The sequence below is a fragment of the Ovis canadensis genome, chromosome 25 (assembly GCF_042477335.2).
Source record: "Ovis canadensis isolate MfBH-ARS-UI-01 breed Bighorn chromosome 25, ARS-UI_OviCan_v2, whole genome shotgun sequence".
Lineage (NCBI taxonomy): Eukaryota > Metazoa > Chordata > Mammalia > Artiodactyla > Bovidae > Ovis > Ovis canadensis.
The window spans coordinates 19,924,334-19,938,126 of record NC_091269.1 but is presented as its reverse complement, the minus strand read 5'-3'; the positions used below and the strand labels follow the sequence as shown (position 1 = coordinate 19,938,126).

The 13,793-nt window shown below is 54.5% G+C and overlaps 1 protein-coding gene across 2 annotated transcripts in view; it reads left to right on the top strand.

Annotated features, from left to right (window-relative positions):
* Window positions 1-7,436, top strand: part of PGBD5 (piggyBac transposable element derived 5) — a 103,395-nt gene extending 95,959 nt beyond the window's left edge. Inside the window, exons 6-8 of one of the 2 annotated variants that reach the window (XM_069571548.1) lie at window positions 4,039-4,144; window positions 5,495-5,714; window positions 7,068-7,436. In XM_069571548.1, the coding sequence (XP_069427649.1) occupies window positions 4,039-4,144; window positions 5,495-5,690 (302 nt within the window). In that variant the 3' untranslated portion in view covers window positions 5,691-5,714; window positions 7,068-7,436. Of the gene's footprint in view, window positions 1-4,038; window positions 4,145-5,494 lie in introns of both variants that reach the window. The other variant, XM_069571549.1, reaches the window with a different exon arrangement.
* Window positions 7,437-13,793: the final 6,357 nt, after the last annotated feature.

Below are 13,793 nucleotides of genomic sequence, written 5' to 3'. Positions count from 1 at the left end.
TACTTCAACTACTGGAGAAGGGAAGGCTACCCAATCTAGTATTCTGACCTGGAGAATTCCTTGGACTGTATAGTCCATGGGGTCGCAGAGTTGGACAGGACTGAGTGACTTTCACTACTCACACATATTTCAGTTCAGTCAGTTCAGTCGCTCAGTCGTCTCCGACTCTTTCTGACCCCATGAATCGCAGCACACCAGGCCTCCCTGTCCATCACCAGCTCCCAGAGTTCACTCAGACTCACATCCATCGAGTCAGTGATGCCATCCAGCCATCTCATCCTCTGTCGTCCCCTTCTCCTCCTGCCCCCAACCCCTCCCAGCATCAGAATCTTTTCCAGTGAGTCAACTCTTCGCATGAGGTGGCCAAAGTACTGGAGTTTCAGCTTTAGCATCATTCCTTCCAAAGAAATCCCAGGGCTGATCTCCTTCAGAATGGACTGGTTGGATCTCCTTGCAGGCCAAGGGACTCTCAAGAGTCTTCTCCAACACCACAGTTCAAAAGCATCAGTTCTTCAGCACTTAGCTTTCTTCACAGTCCAACTCTCACATCCATACATGACCACAGAAAAAACCATAGCCTTGACTAGACGGACCTTTGTTAGCAAAGTAATGTCTCTGCTTTTGAATATGCTGTCTAGGTTGGTCATAACTTTTCCTCCAAGGAGTAAGCGTCTTTTAATTTCATGGCTGCAGTCACCATCTACAGTGATTTTGGAGCCCCCCAAAATAAAGTCTGCCACTGTTTCCACTGTTTCCCCATCTATTTCCCATGAAGTGATGGGACCAGATGCCATGATCTTCGTTTTCTAAATGTTGAGCTTTAAGCCAACTTTTTTACTCTCCACTTTCACTTTCATCAAGAGGCTTTTTAGCTCCTCTTCACTTTCTGCCATAGGGTGGTATCATCTGCATATCTGAGATTATTGATATTTCTCCTGGCAATCTTGATTCCAGCTTGTGCTTCTTCCATTCCAGCGTTTTTCATGATGTACTCTGCATATAAGTTAAATAAGCAAGGTGACAATATACAGCCTTGACATACTCCTTTTCCTATTTGGAACCAGTCTGTTGTTCCATGTCCAGTTCTAACTGTTGCTTCCTGACCTGCATATAGGTTTCTCAAGAGGCAGGTGAGGTGGTCTGGTATTCCCATCTCTTTCAGAATTTTCCACAGTTTATTGTGATCCACATAGTCAAAGGCTTTGGCATAGTCAATAAAGCAGAAATAGATGTTTTTCTGGAACTCTCTGGCTTTTTCCATGATCCAGCAGATGTTGGCAATTTGATCTCTGGTTCCTCTGCCTTTTCTAAACCCAGCTTGAACATCTGGAAGTTCACGGTTTACGTACTGCTGCAGTCTGGCTTGGAGAATTGTGAGCATGACTTTGCTAGCGCATGAGATGAGTGCAATTGTGTGGTGGTTTGAGCATTCTTTGATATTGCCTTTCTTTGGGATTGGAATAAAAATTGACCTTTTCCAGTCCTGTGACCACTGCTGAGTTTTCCAAATTTGCTGGCAAATTGAGTGCAGCATTTTCACAGCATCACCTTTCAGGATTGGAAATAGCTCAATTGGAATTCCATCACCTCCACTAGCTTTGTTCGTAGTGATGCTTTCTAAGGCCCACTTGATTTCACATTACAGGATGTCTGGCTCTAGGTGAGTGATCACACCATTGTGATTATCTTGGTCATGAAGATCTTTTTTGTACAGTTTTTCTGTGTCTTCTTGCCACCTCTTCTTAATATCTTCTGCTTCTGTTAGGTCCATACCATTTCTGTCCTTCGTGGAGCCCATGTTTGCATGAAATATTCCCTTGGTATCTCTAATCTTCTTGAAGAGATCTCTAGTCTTTCCCATTCTGTTGTTTTCCTCTATTTCTTTGCCTTGATCACGGAGGAAGGCTTTCTTATCTCTCCTTGCTATTCTTTGGAACTCTGCATTCAGATGCTTATATCTTTCCTTTTCTCCTTTGCTTTTCCCTTCTCTTCTTTTCACAGCTATTTGTAAGGCCTCCCGAGACAGCCATTTTGCTTTCTTGCATTTCTTTTCCATGGGGGTGGTCTTGATCCCTGTCTCCTGTACAATGTCATGAACCTCATTCCATAGTTCATCAGGCACTCTATCAGATCTAGGACCTTAAATCTATTTCTCTCTTCCACTGTATAATCATAAGGGATTTGATTTAGGTCATACGTGAATCGTCTAGCGGTTTTCCCTACCTTCTTCAATTTCAGTCTGAATTTGGCAATAAGGAGTTCATGATCTGAGCCACAGTCTGCTCCTGGTCTTGTTTTTGTTGACTGTATAGAGCTTCTCCATTTTTGGCTGCAAAGAATAGAATCAATCTGATTTCGGTGTTGACCATCTGGTGATGTCCATGTGTAGTCTTCTCTTGTGTTGTTAGAAGAGGGTGTTTGCTGTGACCTGTGCATTTTCTTGGCACTGAAATGTCGCAGGTGGCTGCGACCAGCGCACATAGCGTGGCCGAGAGGAGCTACCCCACGTCCAAGGTCAGGGGCAAAAGCTGGGAGGACCCCATTCCCAAGATGCAGCGGCCAAGAGGAGTTACCCCACGTCCAAGGTCAGGGGCAGTGGCCGAGAGTGCCAGGCTGCGATGGCGCTGGAACGGCCGAGAGGAGCTACCCAAGTCCAAGGTCAGGGGCGGCGGCCCGGAGGAGCTACCCCACACATATTTAAACAGTGCTAAAATTTCACAGCCCTGCGAACTAATCCCTGAAAACAGTGGCATTCTTCTCCCTCACATGGTGCTGCTGCAGGGGAGGCTCCTCAGAGGAAGTGCTGTGTAACTCTCACCACACTTGACCGTCTTTCCAGCCCGCACATCACCTCTGGGGGTGCAGTGGACGGCCCCCCTATTCAGGGCAGGTCTCGGAAGACAGGTTATTGGGCAGCAGGCTGGAGAGGGCTGACTGATCTCTCTCTGCTTCTCACTCCTGGTCGGTGGAATGTTTCACTCTTGCCGTGACTTTGGTCGTGACCCTGGGACTCAGTTCCATTTGTGTTAAGGAGGATACGGTGTTTGAAGGCATGTGAGAGAGTGCATTTGAGGATCAGTAAAGGGTAAAGGGTTCTGTCCACAGTGGAGGCGTAGCAGAGCCTGGGGTCAGGCGGCTCCTGGTTCTTCTGAACCCTGCCTTGAGCAGAGCAGGTGGACCGGATCCCTGGCCCCCTGACAGTGGTGGCCACCTCCTTGCACTGCTCTCAGACCTGGCAGATGGAGTGGGAGCCTGGGGAAGGGAGCGGGGGCCTGGGGAAGGGAGCGGGGGCCGGGGGATGGGAGCGGGGTCTGGGGAAGGGAGCGGGGGCCTGGGGAAGGGAGCGGGGGCCTGGGGAAGGGAGCGGGGGCCTGGGGAAGGGAGCGGGGGCCGAGGGGAAGGGAGCAGGGGCCACGGGGAAGAGAGGGGGGGGGCCTGGGAAAGGGAGCGGGGGCCGTGGGGAAGGGAGCGGGGGCCTGGGGAAGGGAGCGGGAGCCGGGGGGAAGGGAGCGGGGGCCTGGGGAGGGAGCGGGGGCCTGGGGAAGGGAGCGGGGGCCTGGGGAGGGAGCGGGGGCCTGGGGAAGGGAGCGGGGGCCTGGGGAAGGGAGCGGGGGCCTGGGGAAGGGAGCGGGGGCCTGGGGAAGGGAGCGGGAGCCTGGGGGAGGGAGCAGGGGCCAGTGAGCCCTGGCCTCCGCTCTGCTCTCAGGGCCCTGTCGGATGCTCCAGCCCTGCTCCGCTCACACCCGCCTTTGCCATTATCTGCCGCGGGCCCTGCCCTGGTCTGTGCTGCAACTCCATGTTCTTTGCTCACCTGCCCGTGTTTTCCTCAGCTCCCCTGAAGCCTCAGTGATGTTGTTGATAGTGGTTTTTTCCATCTCCTCCCCTGCTGTCTGTGTTGACAAGCAGACAGGATGGAGAAGAACGTGATCTGAATGGGGGTCCGCAGGGGTCTTGACAAGCAGACAGGATGGAGAAGACCGTGCCCTGAACGGGGGTCCGCAGGGGAGGCTCAGAGGGGTGTCCCGCCTGTCTCTGCAGGAGCAATCATCAAGAGGAGGAGCGGGGAGATCCCCTGCCCGCTGGCCGTGGAGGCCTTCGCGGCCCACCTCAGCTACATCTGCAAGTACGACGACAAGTACAGCAAGTAAGTGAGCCGGCGCCGGCGAGCGTCACTGCGGAGAGCGGGGGCCTCGCTGCCGAGAGCAGGGGCTACCGGGCGATCAGCTGCCCCATCAGAGCTGACAGATGAAGACCCTGAGAGAGAAAACCCTGAGCCCTCAGCCCCGCGTCCCCCAGGGCCCAGCCACGCGGCCACCCCCACCTCCCGCCGCCCGGCTGCCCGCACTGTGGCCCTGCCTGTTCCCCTTCCTCCACGTCTGCCGTCAGGCCCGACCCCGCCCGCTATGGTCCCTGAGGCCCTGCCCAGCGTCCCCTCCGCAGACGGGGCGCGGTCCCTCACATCAGTGGGTGAGCCGTGGTTACTGAGTCGTTTCACGTGTGAGTGTGGGCTCAGGTGCAGTATCACCATGAGTGCACACGTGTGGACCACACGCGTGTGCGTGTACGTGTGCGTGCCCCAGTGCTGTCTCCAGGTGGCTCCCATGCCCACATCGGGAGCTGCTGAACCTCGGCCTGTTAACTGCTGGGCCTGAACCTCACAATCTAAAACAGGGTGAGACTAACCCAGAGGGCGGTGGGCGTTTTTCTCAGCCCTCCTTGAGGGTCATTGACGTCTCCCAGGCTGCTTGGTGGGGAGGGCAGTGCAGGAACCTGGGCCTCCTGGAAAAGCCCAGAGGTAGAGGGCGCCCCACTCCCTCAGAGTCACTGCAGTGTCTTCCTGGAGCCCTGGCCTGCCTGGCAGCTCATGGGCCTGGGCGGTGCTCACAGGGCAGTCTGTGTGATGAAGCAGACATTGCAGGCTGCCCTGGCTGGGCGCCTCAGTGGTGCGGAGGTTGCTGACCCTCCAACACCCAGCATTTGGGGTGCAGAGACACACATGCCTGCAGAGGGCAGCGGCACAGGGGTGGGTCCTGAGGCGGGGCTCTCCAGCAGAGAAGGCTCTCCTGAGGTGACAGCTGTCCTCCGTCTGGGGGAAGGTGGGGCAGTGAAGAGAAGAGCGAGGAGCTGCGGGTGGTTGTGGCAGGAGGGGCTCGGGACGCGCCGCGCTTGTGCAGGGAAGCCCGCAGCCCTGTGTCCTCCTGAGCCCCAGCCACACCACACAGGCCTGGCTCCTGGTTCAGTGGCCCCTGCGGTGACCCACCTCCTCCACCTGATCCTTTCCTAGGGACTATTTTCATCATAAGTAAAGTTCATGTGCCTGAGCCTCAGTGAGAGCTGTCCTCCCCGCTCCCTGTTCCCCCCTCCCCAGCCTGATTCCCACGCCCACGCTCCTAACAGCACCCTGTTGAGCCTGACGAGGCCTTTGGGAATCTCTCCTGCACGGGGCACCTGGGCACCATCTGAGTCAGCCCTTTTTACCCTTCTGTCCTCTTAGGTATTTCATTTCTCATAAACCGAACAAGACCTGGCAACAGGTGTTCTGGTTTGCCGTCAGCATAGCCGTCAATAACGCCTACATTCTGTACAAGATGTCAGATGCCTACCACGTGAAGAGGTACAGCCGGGCCCAGTTTGGTGAGAGACTCGTGCAAGAGCTGCTGGGCCTGGAGGATACCTCTCCAAGCCTCTGATGTCCTGGGCGTGGCCCGGGCTAGGTAAGGACCAGGTCCAGGGAGGGGCGGGGGAGCCTGATGTCTGCCCTGCCGGTCAGAGACCCGTGGACGCCCTGTGTGTGGCTACAGTCCAGGCGGGGTGCTCAGGGCCTCTGGAGGCGCCAGGATGGACCTGGTCAGAGGGGAGCAGCATCCGGTCTCCACACAGAGAAGAGCACGGCTTCCCTCCGGAGAGTGGCCACCACCTTGGCGTGAGCACCCGGCAGGTGTGGCCCTGAGCCAGACCTTCCATGCCACCAGCGCAGGGCAGGGCACCCTTGCAGTCCCCCTGGAGGCCATTGGGAGCCCGTTCAGCACAGGGAACCCGGGAGGGCTGCTGCCATCGTGGGCGCCAGGGATGGAACGAGCTGGTGAAGATGAAAGATGTCCACGCCATGGTTCAGGTCACGCAGTGTCTGAGGGTGATGGGAAGGGAGCCAGCTGGGCCGTGTGCAGCTGGGATTGTCTGGGGTTGTGTAGGAGCCCAGAGGGTTTGCCAGTGTTTGCCTCGAGTGGGCAGCTCAGAACAGGGCTCGTAGCAGAAGGAACAGCCTGGCATGGCTGAAAGGCAGTGTTGGTATGGGGAGTGGGGCCACTCTGGTGTGTGCACACAGCACTCCTGCCTGTCCCGGAGTGGCTGGTGTATGGGGAGAAAGACGGTGACAGGATGGCGGTGAAGTGTGATGCTGTTCTTATTTTTAGATATATCTTCAGGTTATTTTCTTACTGTTGCTCAAGATCTTCTGTAAAAGGAAATGTCCCTCTTCTGTCCTCACCCTCTCACCCCACCCTGTTGTGGCTCCTTGCATGATCACGGGCCTGGGCCTGAACCTGGGCCAGAAAGGGTACTTTGCATCCATCAGACCGTGGGGGCCTGTGGGCCTTGAGCTTTGCACAGACGCCGTCACTGGCAGAATTACTTGTTTTGGAAAATACACAGCACGGCTGAGACAAGATTGTCTCTGTGGGTGACCACGCTCTCTCCCTCTCGTGTGGTCCCTGGGCAGTGCTGGCCAGCCTCACTGCCTGCCTTGTGATGGTGTGGCGGGCATTGGCAGACCCCCCTGTACAGCTTGGCTGGGTGTGACTCCCAGAGCCTGGGGTCTGCTCACCACCAGCCTGAAAGGCCTCCATGATGAGCAGCTGGCAGCAAGGGCTCTACTTACTTCTCAGAACACCTGGGCCTTCTCTGAACCAAGGTTCACACGTCTCCCTGGGAGACCTCCGCTAGGGTGGTCGGCTGGTCTGGCTGTCCCCACAGATAAGAAACGAGTAATTTCTGAAGTTACGTGATCTCCCTTCAACCCAATCTATGTCACCCCTTTATTTTTACAAATGCACACCTCCTCTACTCAGGCTTTGGGATGTTCTTCCGTGTCGTCACTCAGTTAATCACAAGTGTTGCTGGCGGCATGCTCCGGATCACATCGTATCTGTACCCAGTTCACGACGGCCACCTCGCCCTGTGGCTTTAACTGGATGCCACGGATTGTAGGCCGAATTTTAAATTGTGTTTCAAAACACCTTTGCCGTGTCCTTTAATTGGATTGAAAGAACTTTTACCACATGGAGAAATCTATTTTTAATTTGTGATGCTTTTCTACAAGGTCCACTATTTCTGAGTTTAATGCATTTCCAACACTTAGGGAGACTAATGGAAGCTGATGAATTTTCTTTTCTGTCCAAGTAAGTAAAAGAAAAAATAAAAGTCTATTTAGATGTTGACTCTTTGTTAATATGTGAGTTTGTTTAAAAGGTCACAGACAAAACTCCAGGCCGCTCTTGTGAGTCTTGACGTCGTGTATAGTCTAGTCTATATGATCTTGCCACTCTAGTGTCGTGAACCAGCGAGCAGTTTAGAAGAAAAACCCAGCTGACTGTTGATGGGTAGAAACGCACCTGATACCCTGTCCTGTGACTGCTTAGTTGTGCCGATAGATGCCTCTGCCATTAGATGCATCGTGCCTGTCTCCACCCGGGTCTGTTCTCTGCTAGGCCGTGTGTCGTTCTTACTCAACTCCAGAGGTGCTGCTGTGAGCAATAGAGGGTGACTGCACATTACCAGGCAATTATAGAGAAATTATCCCATGTTAGTGCTCTGGTTTTAAGATGGTGGCCCCCTGGTTTCTGATAAATGATAGAGAGACCAGCAGGTTAGCTGGGTTTCTGGTGGAACCTGTTGTGATAGCATCAGCTCTTGGGTTCAAAGGGATTTCTCTTCTCTTTCTAGGAGGACAAAATGCCAGGCGGCACTGACTAGGAAAGCCTGCAGGGACCTGGACTGCACCCATGGATGGGGTGTGGGGTAACTGGTCAGAAGTCACCAGACTCCCTTCCTCCCTGGGTCTGAAGGCTGGCCGGTCCGCACTGGACAGGCTCACTGGGAAGCTGGTCATTGTTCTCGACCAGGAAGGGGCCCAGCTAGAGGTTCTCAGGGGAGAGGCTGCCAGCAGGGCCCTGGCAGAGGCTGGGAGGTAGGTGGCCCCTTCATTCTGTGGCAAACCAGTCCTGTGGCAGGTCTTTGCTGCAGGGTCTAGAAAGGAAGGGTGGACAGTGAGCTCCCAGCCCTGTCGGGAAAGCACCAGCAGGACTTCTAAGCTTCTCCAGAGAACATCTAGTAGCTGAAAGCAAGGTGGACTGCCAGGCTCTGCACAGTCTCTGCTGTGTCACGTGGCCTCAGCTGCCTTTGGAAGTAGGTAGGGTGACTCTTGGGCTTCCTTAGTGGCTCAGAGGTAAAAAATCCGCTTGCAGTGCAGGAGACTGCCTGCAGTGCAGGAGACTCAGGTTTGATCCCTGAATTTGGAAGATCCCCTGGAGGAGGCAGTGGCAACCCACTGCAGTATTCTTGCCTGTGGAATCCCAGGACAGAGGAGCCTGACAGGCCATAGTCCATGGGGTCACAAGAGTCAGACAGTGACAGGACCAAGCAACTGAACCACCAACACCACCGCTAATGCTTAGGAGACTCTAATTAGGATGATTTTCTGTTTGGATTTGGTAGCTGCTTTAGCAGGGTCTATATTTGTCTTTTCTTCCCACACTCTGCTTCCTCCCCAAAGCCTCAATTTTGAACAGTATTTTACTTTGGTCACTGGAACATTACATGAGTATTTCAAAACTCAGGTAAGTGACATAGAAACTTGGCGTCTGGACCATTCTGGGCAAAGAAATCCAGTTTATTGACTGCATTAGACAAGACCTGGCCACCAAAAACGGATTAACTCTGCAGCTGCTGCCGAGATAAGATCGCAGATGGATGAGGAGGACCTGGGTGCGTGGCGGGTGCCGCCACCACCCTGAGGAGCCCTGTCTCAGCATCTGCCTGGAGAGGGCCCCTGACAAGGGGGCGAGGCAGGCGTGCCACCACCATTGAGAGATGCCCCCTCCAGCCTATAGTGGGGCGCACCACCGCCACCCTGAGGAGCCCTGCCTGGAGAGGGCCCCTGACGAGGGGGCGAGGCAGGCGCACCACCACCAGTGAGAGATGCCCCCTGCAGCCTGTGGTGAAGGGAAAAGGCACCCCCCACAGCAGGCCCTGAGGTGGAGGAGAACAACTCAGTGATAGGCTGATGGGAGAGGGGAGGAAGGTTTCACTGACCTGCGCCACGGGCAGCCATGCACGGACAGGGACAGGCCACGTCCATGGGCCCAGAGAGCTCCCTGTGCCCCAGTTCTCCACCCAGGCTCCCCACAGGGTGGGCCTGGACATCTGCGTCCCCAGCTTGCAGGTAGGCATTGGCAAGGGGTACGTTTTACTGCTTGCCCAGGTGAGCCGGTGGGCCTGATGCTGAGACCATGGTCTAAACCACTGCACAGACTGCTCCCCAGATTCACCAGCGGGGCTGGCAGCTTTAGGACCAGTTTATGTAATGCCTTTATAGGGCATTTTCTCCTTTCTGAGGCTTTATAGACAGATGAGATCAAACCTCTCTTCTGATCTGAAATATTGCAGATGCTCAAGGTGCACCCCTCCCTGCACCATTCTCTCAGCTGCATTCCTTTCTTGCCCTGGATCCAGGCGGGAGCTTTTGGCTGAAGGCCTGATCCAGCCCAGGTTGACCTGCTGGTGAGCTGGGGTCTGGGCAGTGGTTGGCTGGAAAAGAGCCCTCGGCTGCAGCCAGCCCTGTGCTGAGCCAGCTGACCTCTCACCAGGTGGCACAAGGGGAGGTGAAGGGGAAGGGGTGCCCCTGGAACCTCTCCCCAGGTGCCTGCCGGCTGTCTTGTGGACCAGGGGCTAGGGGTGGAAGGCAGGTCTCCAGAGCGTCATGATCCCTTTCCCCAGGTGCTGGCTGCCCACTCGCCAGCTTGTGTCTGTCTCGTTCTAGCCCCACAACGGGCAAAGGCTCATCCGCAAGTCTTGGGTGTAGAAAGCCAAGGGCTCCAAAGGAAAGGGAGCCCAGGAAACTGAACGCAGTTCCCAGGAAATGCCTCAGCCCTGCCCAAGGGGCGCCGCAGCCCACTCTGGAGGAGAGCTCTGCGGGATGGCCCTGTGGTTCTGCACCCTTGACTGTCGCCCTAAACACCTTCGGTCTTTATTAGGAAGAGTGCTGCGACTCCATTACCTAAGCCTTTATTCCATGTGGCTTCTCTGTGTGGCTCATTTTTAAAAGGATTTTTAAAGCTCCCTTCTGAGTATGTCCTTCTCTCCCATTAAGAAGTACAAGAGGGTATCAGTACCAGGGGGGCACTTGGAGCGTCGCTCAAGGATGTGAGCAGCAAGTGAAGATGTGTCCCGTGTGCTGGGCCTGCGTCTTTCCCCCTGCCCAGAACACGCCCCTTTTCTCCACCGCCCAGGCCCTCCCGGCTGTGGCCACTTCTGGAGGCGCTGCCCGTGGGAGTGAAGAGCAGCCGTGCACCTGCGCACAGCCAGGGCTGGGGCTCCTTAGAGGAGGGGAGACACTGGGCTGTGTCTCTTCTCCATCAGCTACTGTGCTGCAGATGTAGGGCTTTTTTCCTACGCTACTTGGAAGCGAGCCCTTTTGTGTCCATATTTGGAGATGAAGGCTGAGCTGGAGGAGAGGCCCCTGACTTCTGTGGGGACTGTGAGGGGAAGGAGGAGATGGGAGTGGGTGTCCATCAGGTGGGGTGTCCTGTGGCAGGGGGTGAAGGGTCGCAGTGGAGCACACCTGAGACACCGCATCTCCCAGCTGGAGGACCGCAGCGGTGGAGCACCGCCCTGCCCGATCTCTGTCTTTAACCTGTGGTTCATTCTTTTACGCATTCCTCAGACAAGGCTATATCAAAGCCAAACTGTCACCACAGTAATGAGTATTTATCACACCCGGGCCTGGCTCTCGGCTCTGCCGGTGCCTCCATTTACTCCTCAGGACTGCCTGTGAGCCAGGACCGTCACTGCCCCTCCTCCTTGAGTGGGGAAAGTGATGCTTCACGCCCGTGGTGGCTCCAGGGAACTCAGTCACTCCCATCGCCACCCCCACTGTTGGCGGCTCACTCTTCCGGCAGGGATGGTGCCAAGAGCCAGGCACCCAGCTAGCAAACGGCATGATCTGTGCCTCAAGGGCGCTGGGTGCACGTGTGGGCTCCACCTGAAGGAGGTCTCCATACGGGGCAAGCCCTGTGTGGCGGGGGTGCTGTCGGAACTGCTGCCGGGGCACAGTAACCCCCCCCCCCTCCAAACCGTGGGGCGCTTCACCTGGGCAGGCAGCGGACGCGCCTGCCTGCACACCCCCAGGAAGACGGGATCTGAGCCTCAGGAGGCTGGAGCAGGCCTGCCTCGGACCAGGACCAGCTGGTTTATGTCTAACTGTCTGGAGAGAAGTGGTCTCAGCTGCTCGAGAGGCACCGGGAAGGCTTCTCGCCTCATCCGTACTCGCCTTAGGTTGCGACACGTCTTTCACTCCCTCAGAAGCCTGTAGCTGGTTCTGTTTTCCCCTGGGAAGTGTGCCCACCTCTTTCCTCGCCTTCCTCCACTAGGAAGGGGCTGCGGTTCAGGCAACAGTGAGTGGTGGAAAAAATAATTAATGGGACAGATGATATTTTAGCTTTTTAATTAGCTCTCCCCCTAGACTTAGCTGTTTTAAAAAAATACATCTAGCTTCACAGTTGGGAACTTCCTGTAAGTAGTACACAGAGGAGGGAATGGGGCTTCTGTGATTTTAGTAGGTTTAAAAAGATAGACTCAAAGCAGTTGTATACCTTTTTAGGTGTAAATTTTAGAACTGGAGTTGTGGGATTTTTGGTTGAGGTATTTTGGGGTAACTTTCATCCATTTCAACATAATAGCCCAGTATGACGTGATCCTTATTGTCGAAAGTGGGATGGATGCTCTGCCAGCTCCAGTACCAGTGAAGCCCCGTGTCCAGTCCTGGCCCCTCCCTACAGCAGGAGGCATCGACCAGTCAGGGGTCCAGGAGGCAAGGACAGTGGGCCCACATCGAAAGCGAATGATAGCAGGGGCAGCTGGAGAGACGGGGTGGTGAGTGGGGCGCCGCGCTGGCCCCGGGCAGGGGCGTGGCAGCGGTCTCCGGTCCTCCTCCCCGCTGCTGGGCACGGTGCAGGTCACCCGGAGGCACCTCGCTACAGGGGAGGGGATTTCCAGCACCAGAGAGAGCTGCCCAGCATGGGCACAGGACACCTTCCAAAGCAGGGGACGCTGCCTACTGCTAACCGCCTTGGTGGACAGGGGCGGCGTTGGGCAGGACACTCTTGCTGCAGCTCTGATCTTGACTAAGGAAGAGCAGAAAATGGGCAGGGATTGAGGCCCCGGTCCCAGGGCCTGGCCCCTGGCAGATGCTGTAACCAGAATGAAGATGCTGTCTCCAGAGGAGGGCTTACCCTCCCCCCCAGCACCTTCCTTTTCCTCGTGATGGTGCCCACTTCTACAGAGTTTCTGACAGGGACATCTGTGTCAAAGAATCTGGAAAGATTGCTGCTTGACATTTTGTTGTTGCCACCATTAGCATTACCTTGTGTTTTTTCAGTTAAGAATCTTTAGGAGAAATTTTTTAATCTTCCTAGAAACTGCATGCATCACAGTTGACATCACACAACTTCTCCATCCCTTTTGTGACAGTAAAGCAGACCCTTTTGATTATTTTTAAAAATCAAGATTTTGATTTTACACAAAGCATGCTTGAAACACCTTTTTTTTTACAAATGAAATGAGCTAATTCTGAGTACTAAAATATCAAGTATGACCCCCCAAATTATTATTCAAGTCAGGTATCTAATCATGTGTTTTTTATTTCTTCAACAAAGTGATTACACTCAGCAGCTTTGAAATATAGTAAGATACATTGCATTTGCTTTCTTTCCGGGGAGGGCCGGTGCAGGAGGGGATTACAGGATAAAGGAAATCAGGGACTCTGTGTGGGGTCTGTTGCCAGAAGTAAATAGCAGAGGTTAGGCAGAGCCTGGGGAACCACCCCAGGGATTCTCCTGAAAGTGAAGAGGGATGGCAGGTAAGGGGACCCAGGGGCCACAAGCACATTCTACCACCTGAGCCTGCCCAACCGCTGCTGTTCCTGGGGTGTCCGAGACTGCTGGGGTCCTCCCTTCTCTCACCTCCCATCTTTTGCCTGTGGGGGGCACAGGAGCCCCCACTACCAGAGGTTGAACTGTGCAGCCTGCAGGGTCTACTGCTGCCGTCAGCACTGCCCTGTCCTCCCCTTCCTCAGAAGGTTCTGGAATCAGGCATACAACTGGGATGAGCATTTACTGCCAGAAGGCAGGTCCCTGGGAGCAAAGAGAGATGGGGGGAAAAGTGCCCACAAGTGGAGCAGGCATGTGTGGGGCATCAGCAGAGCAAGCTTTGGCTTGGGTGGTAATCTAGGAGGCCAAGGAGTGGGAATTGTTTTCATTAACATAGAAAGTCTTTATATTATGAGGTGTAACCACTTTCCAGGGTTCTTTTTATACTTCATTAGAGGAGGATAAAAGATTTTGAGGAGCATGTGTTTAACCTCAATAACCTAAAATAAGAATTAAAACTTTTTACAGTACATCATAGCAATGTTTTAAGTTCTTTCATAGCCAAAACTAACTTTTAAACACAATTTTAAAGTTTCCATGGTATCTTTGCTGGCCACATCTTTCATTAAGTGTTGGAATTACCTTTGCTAA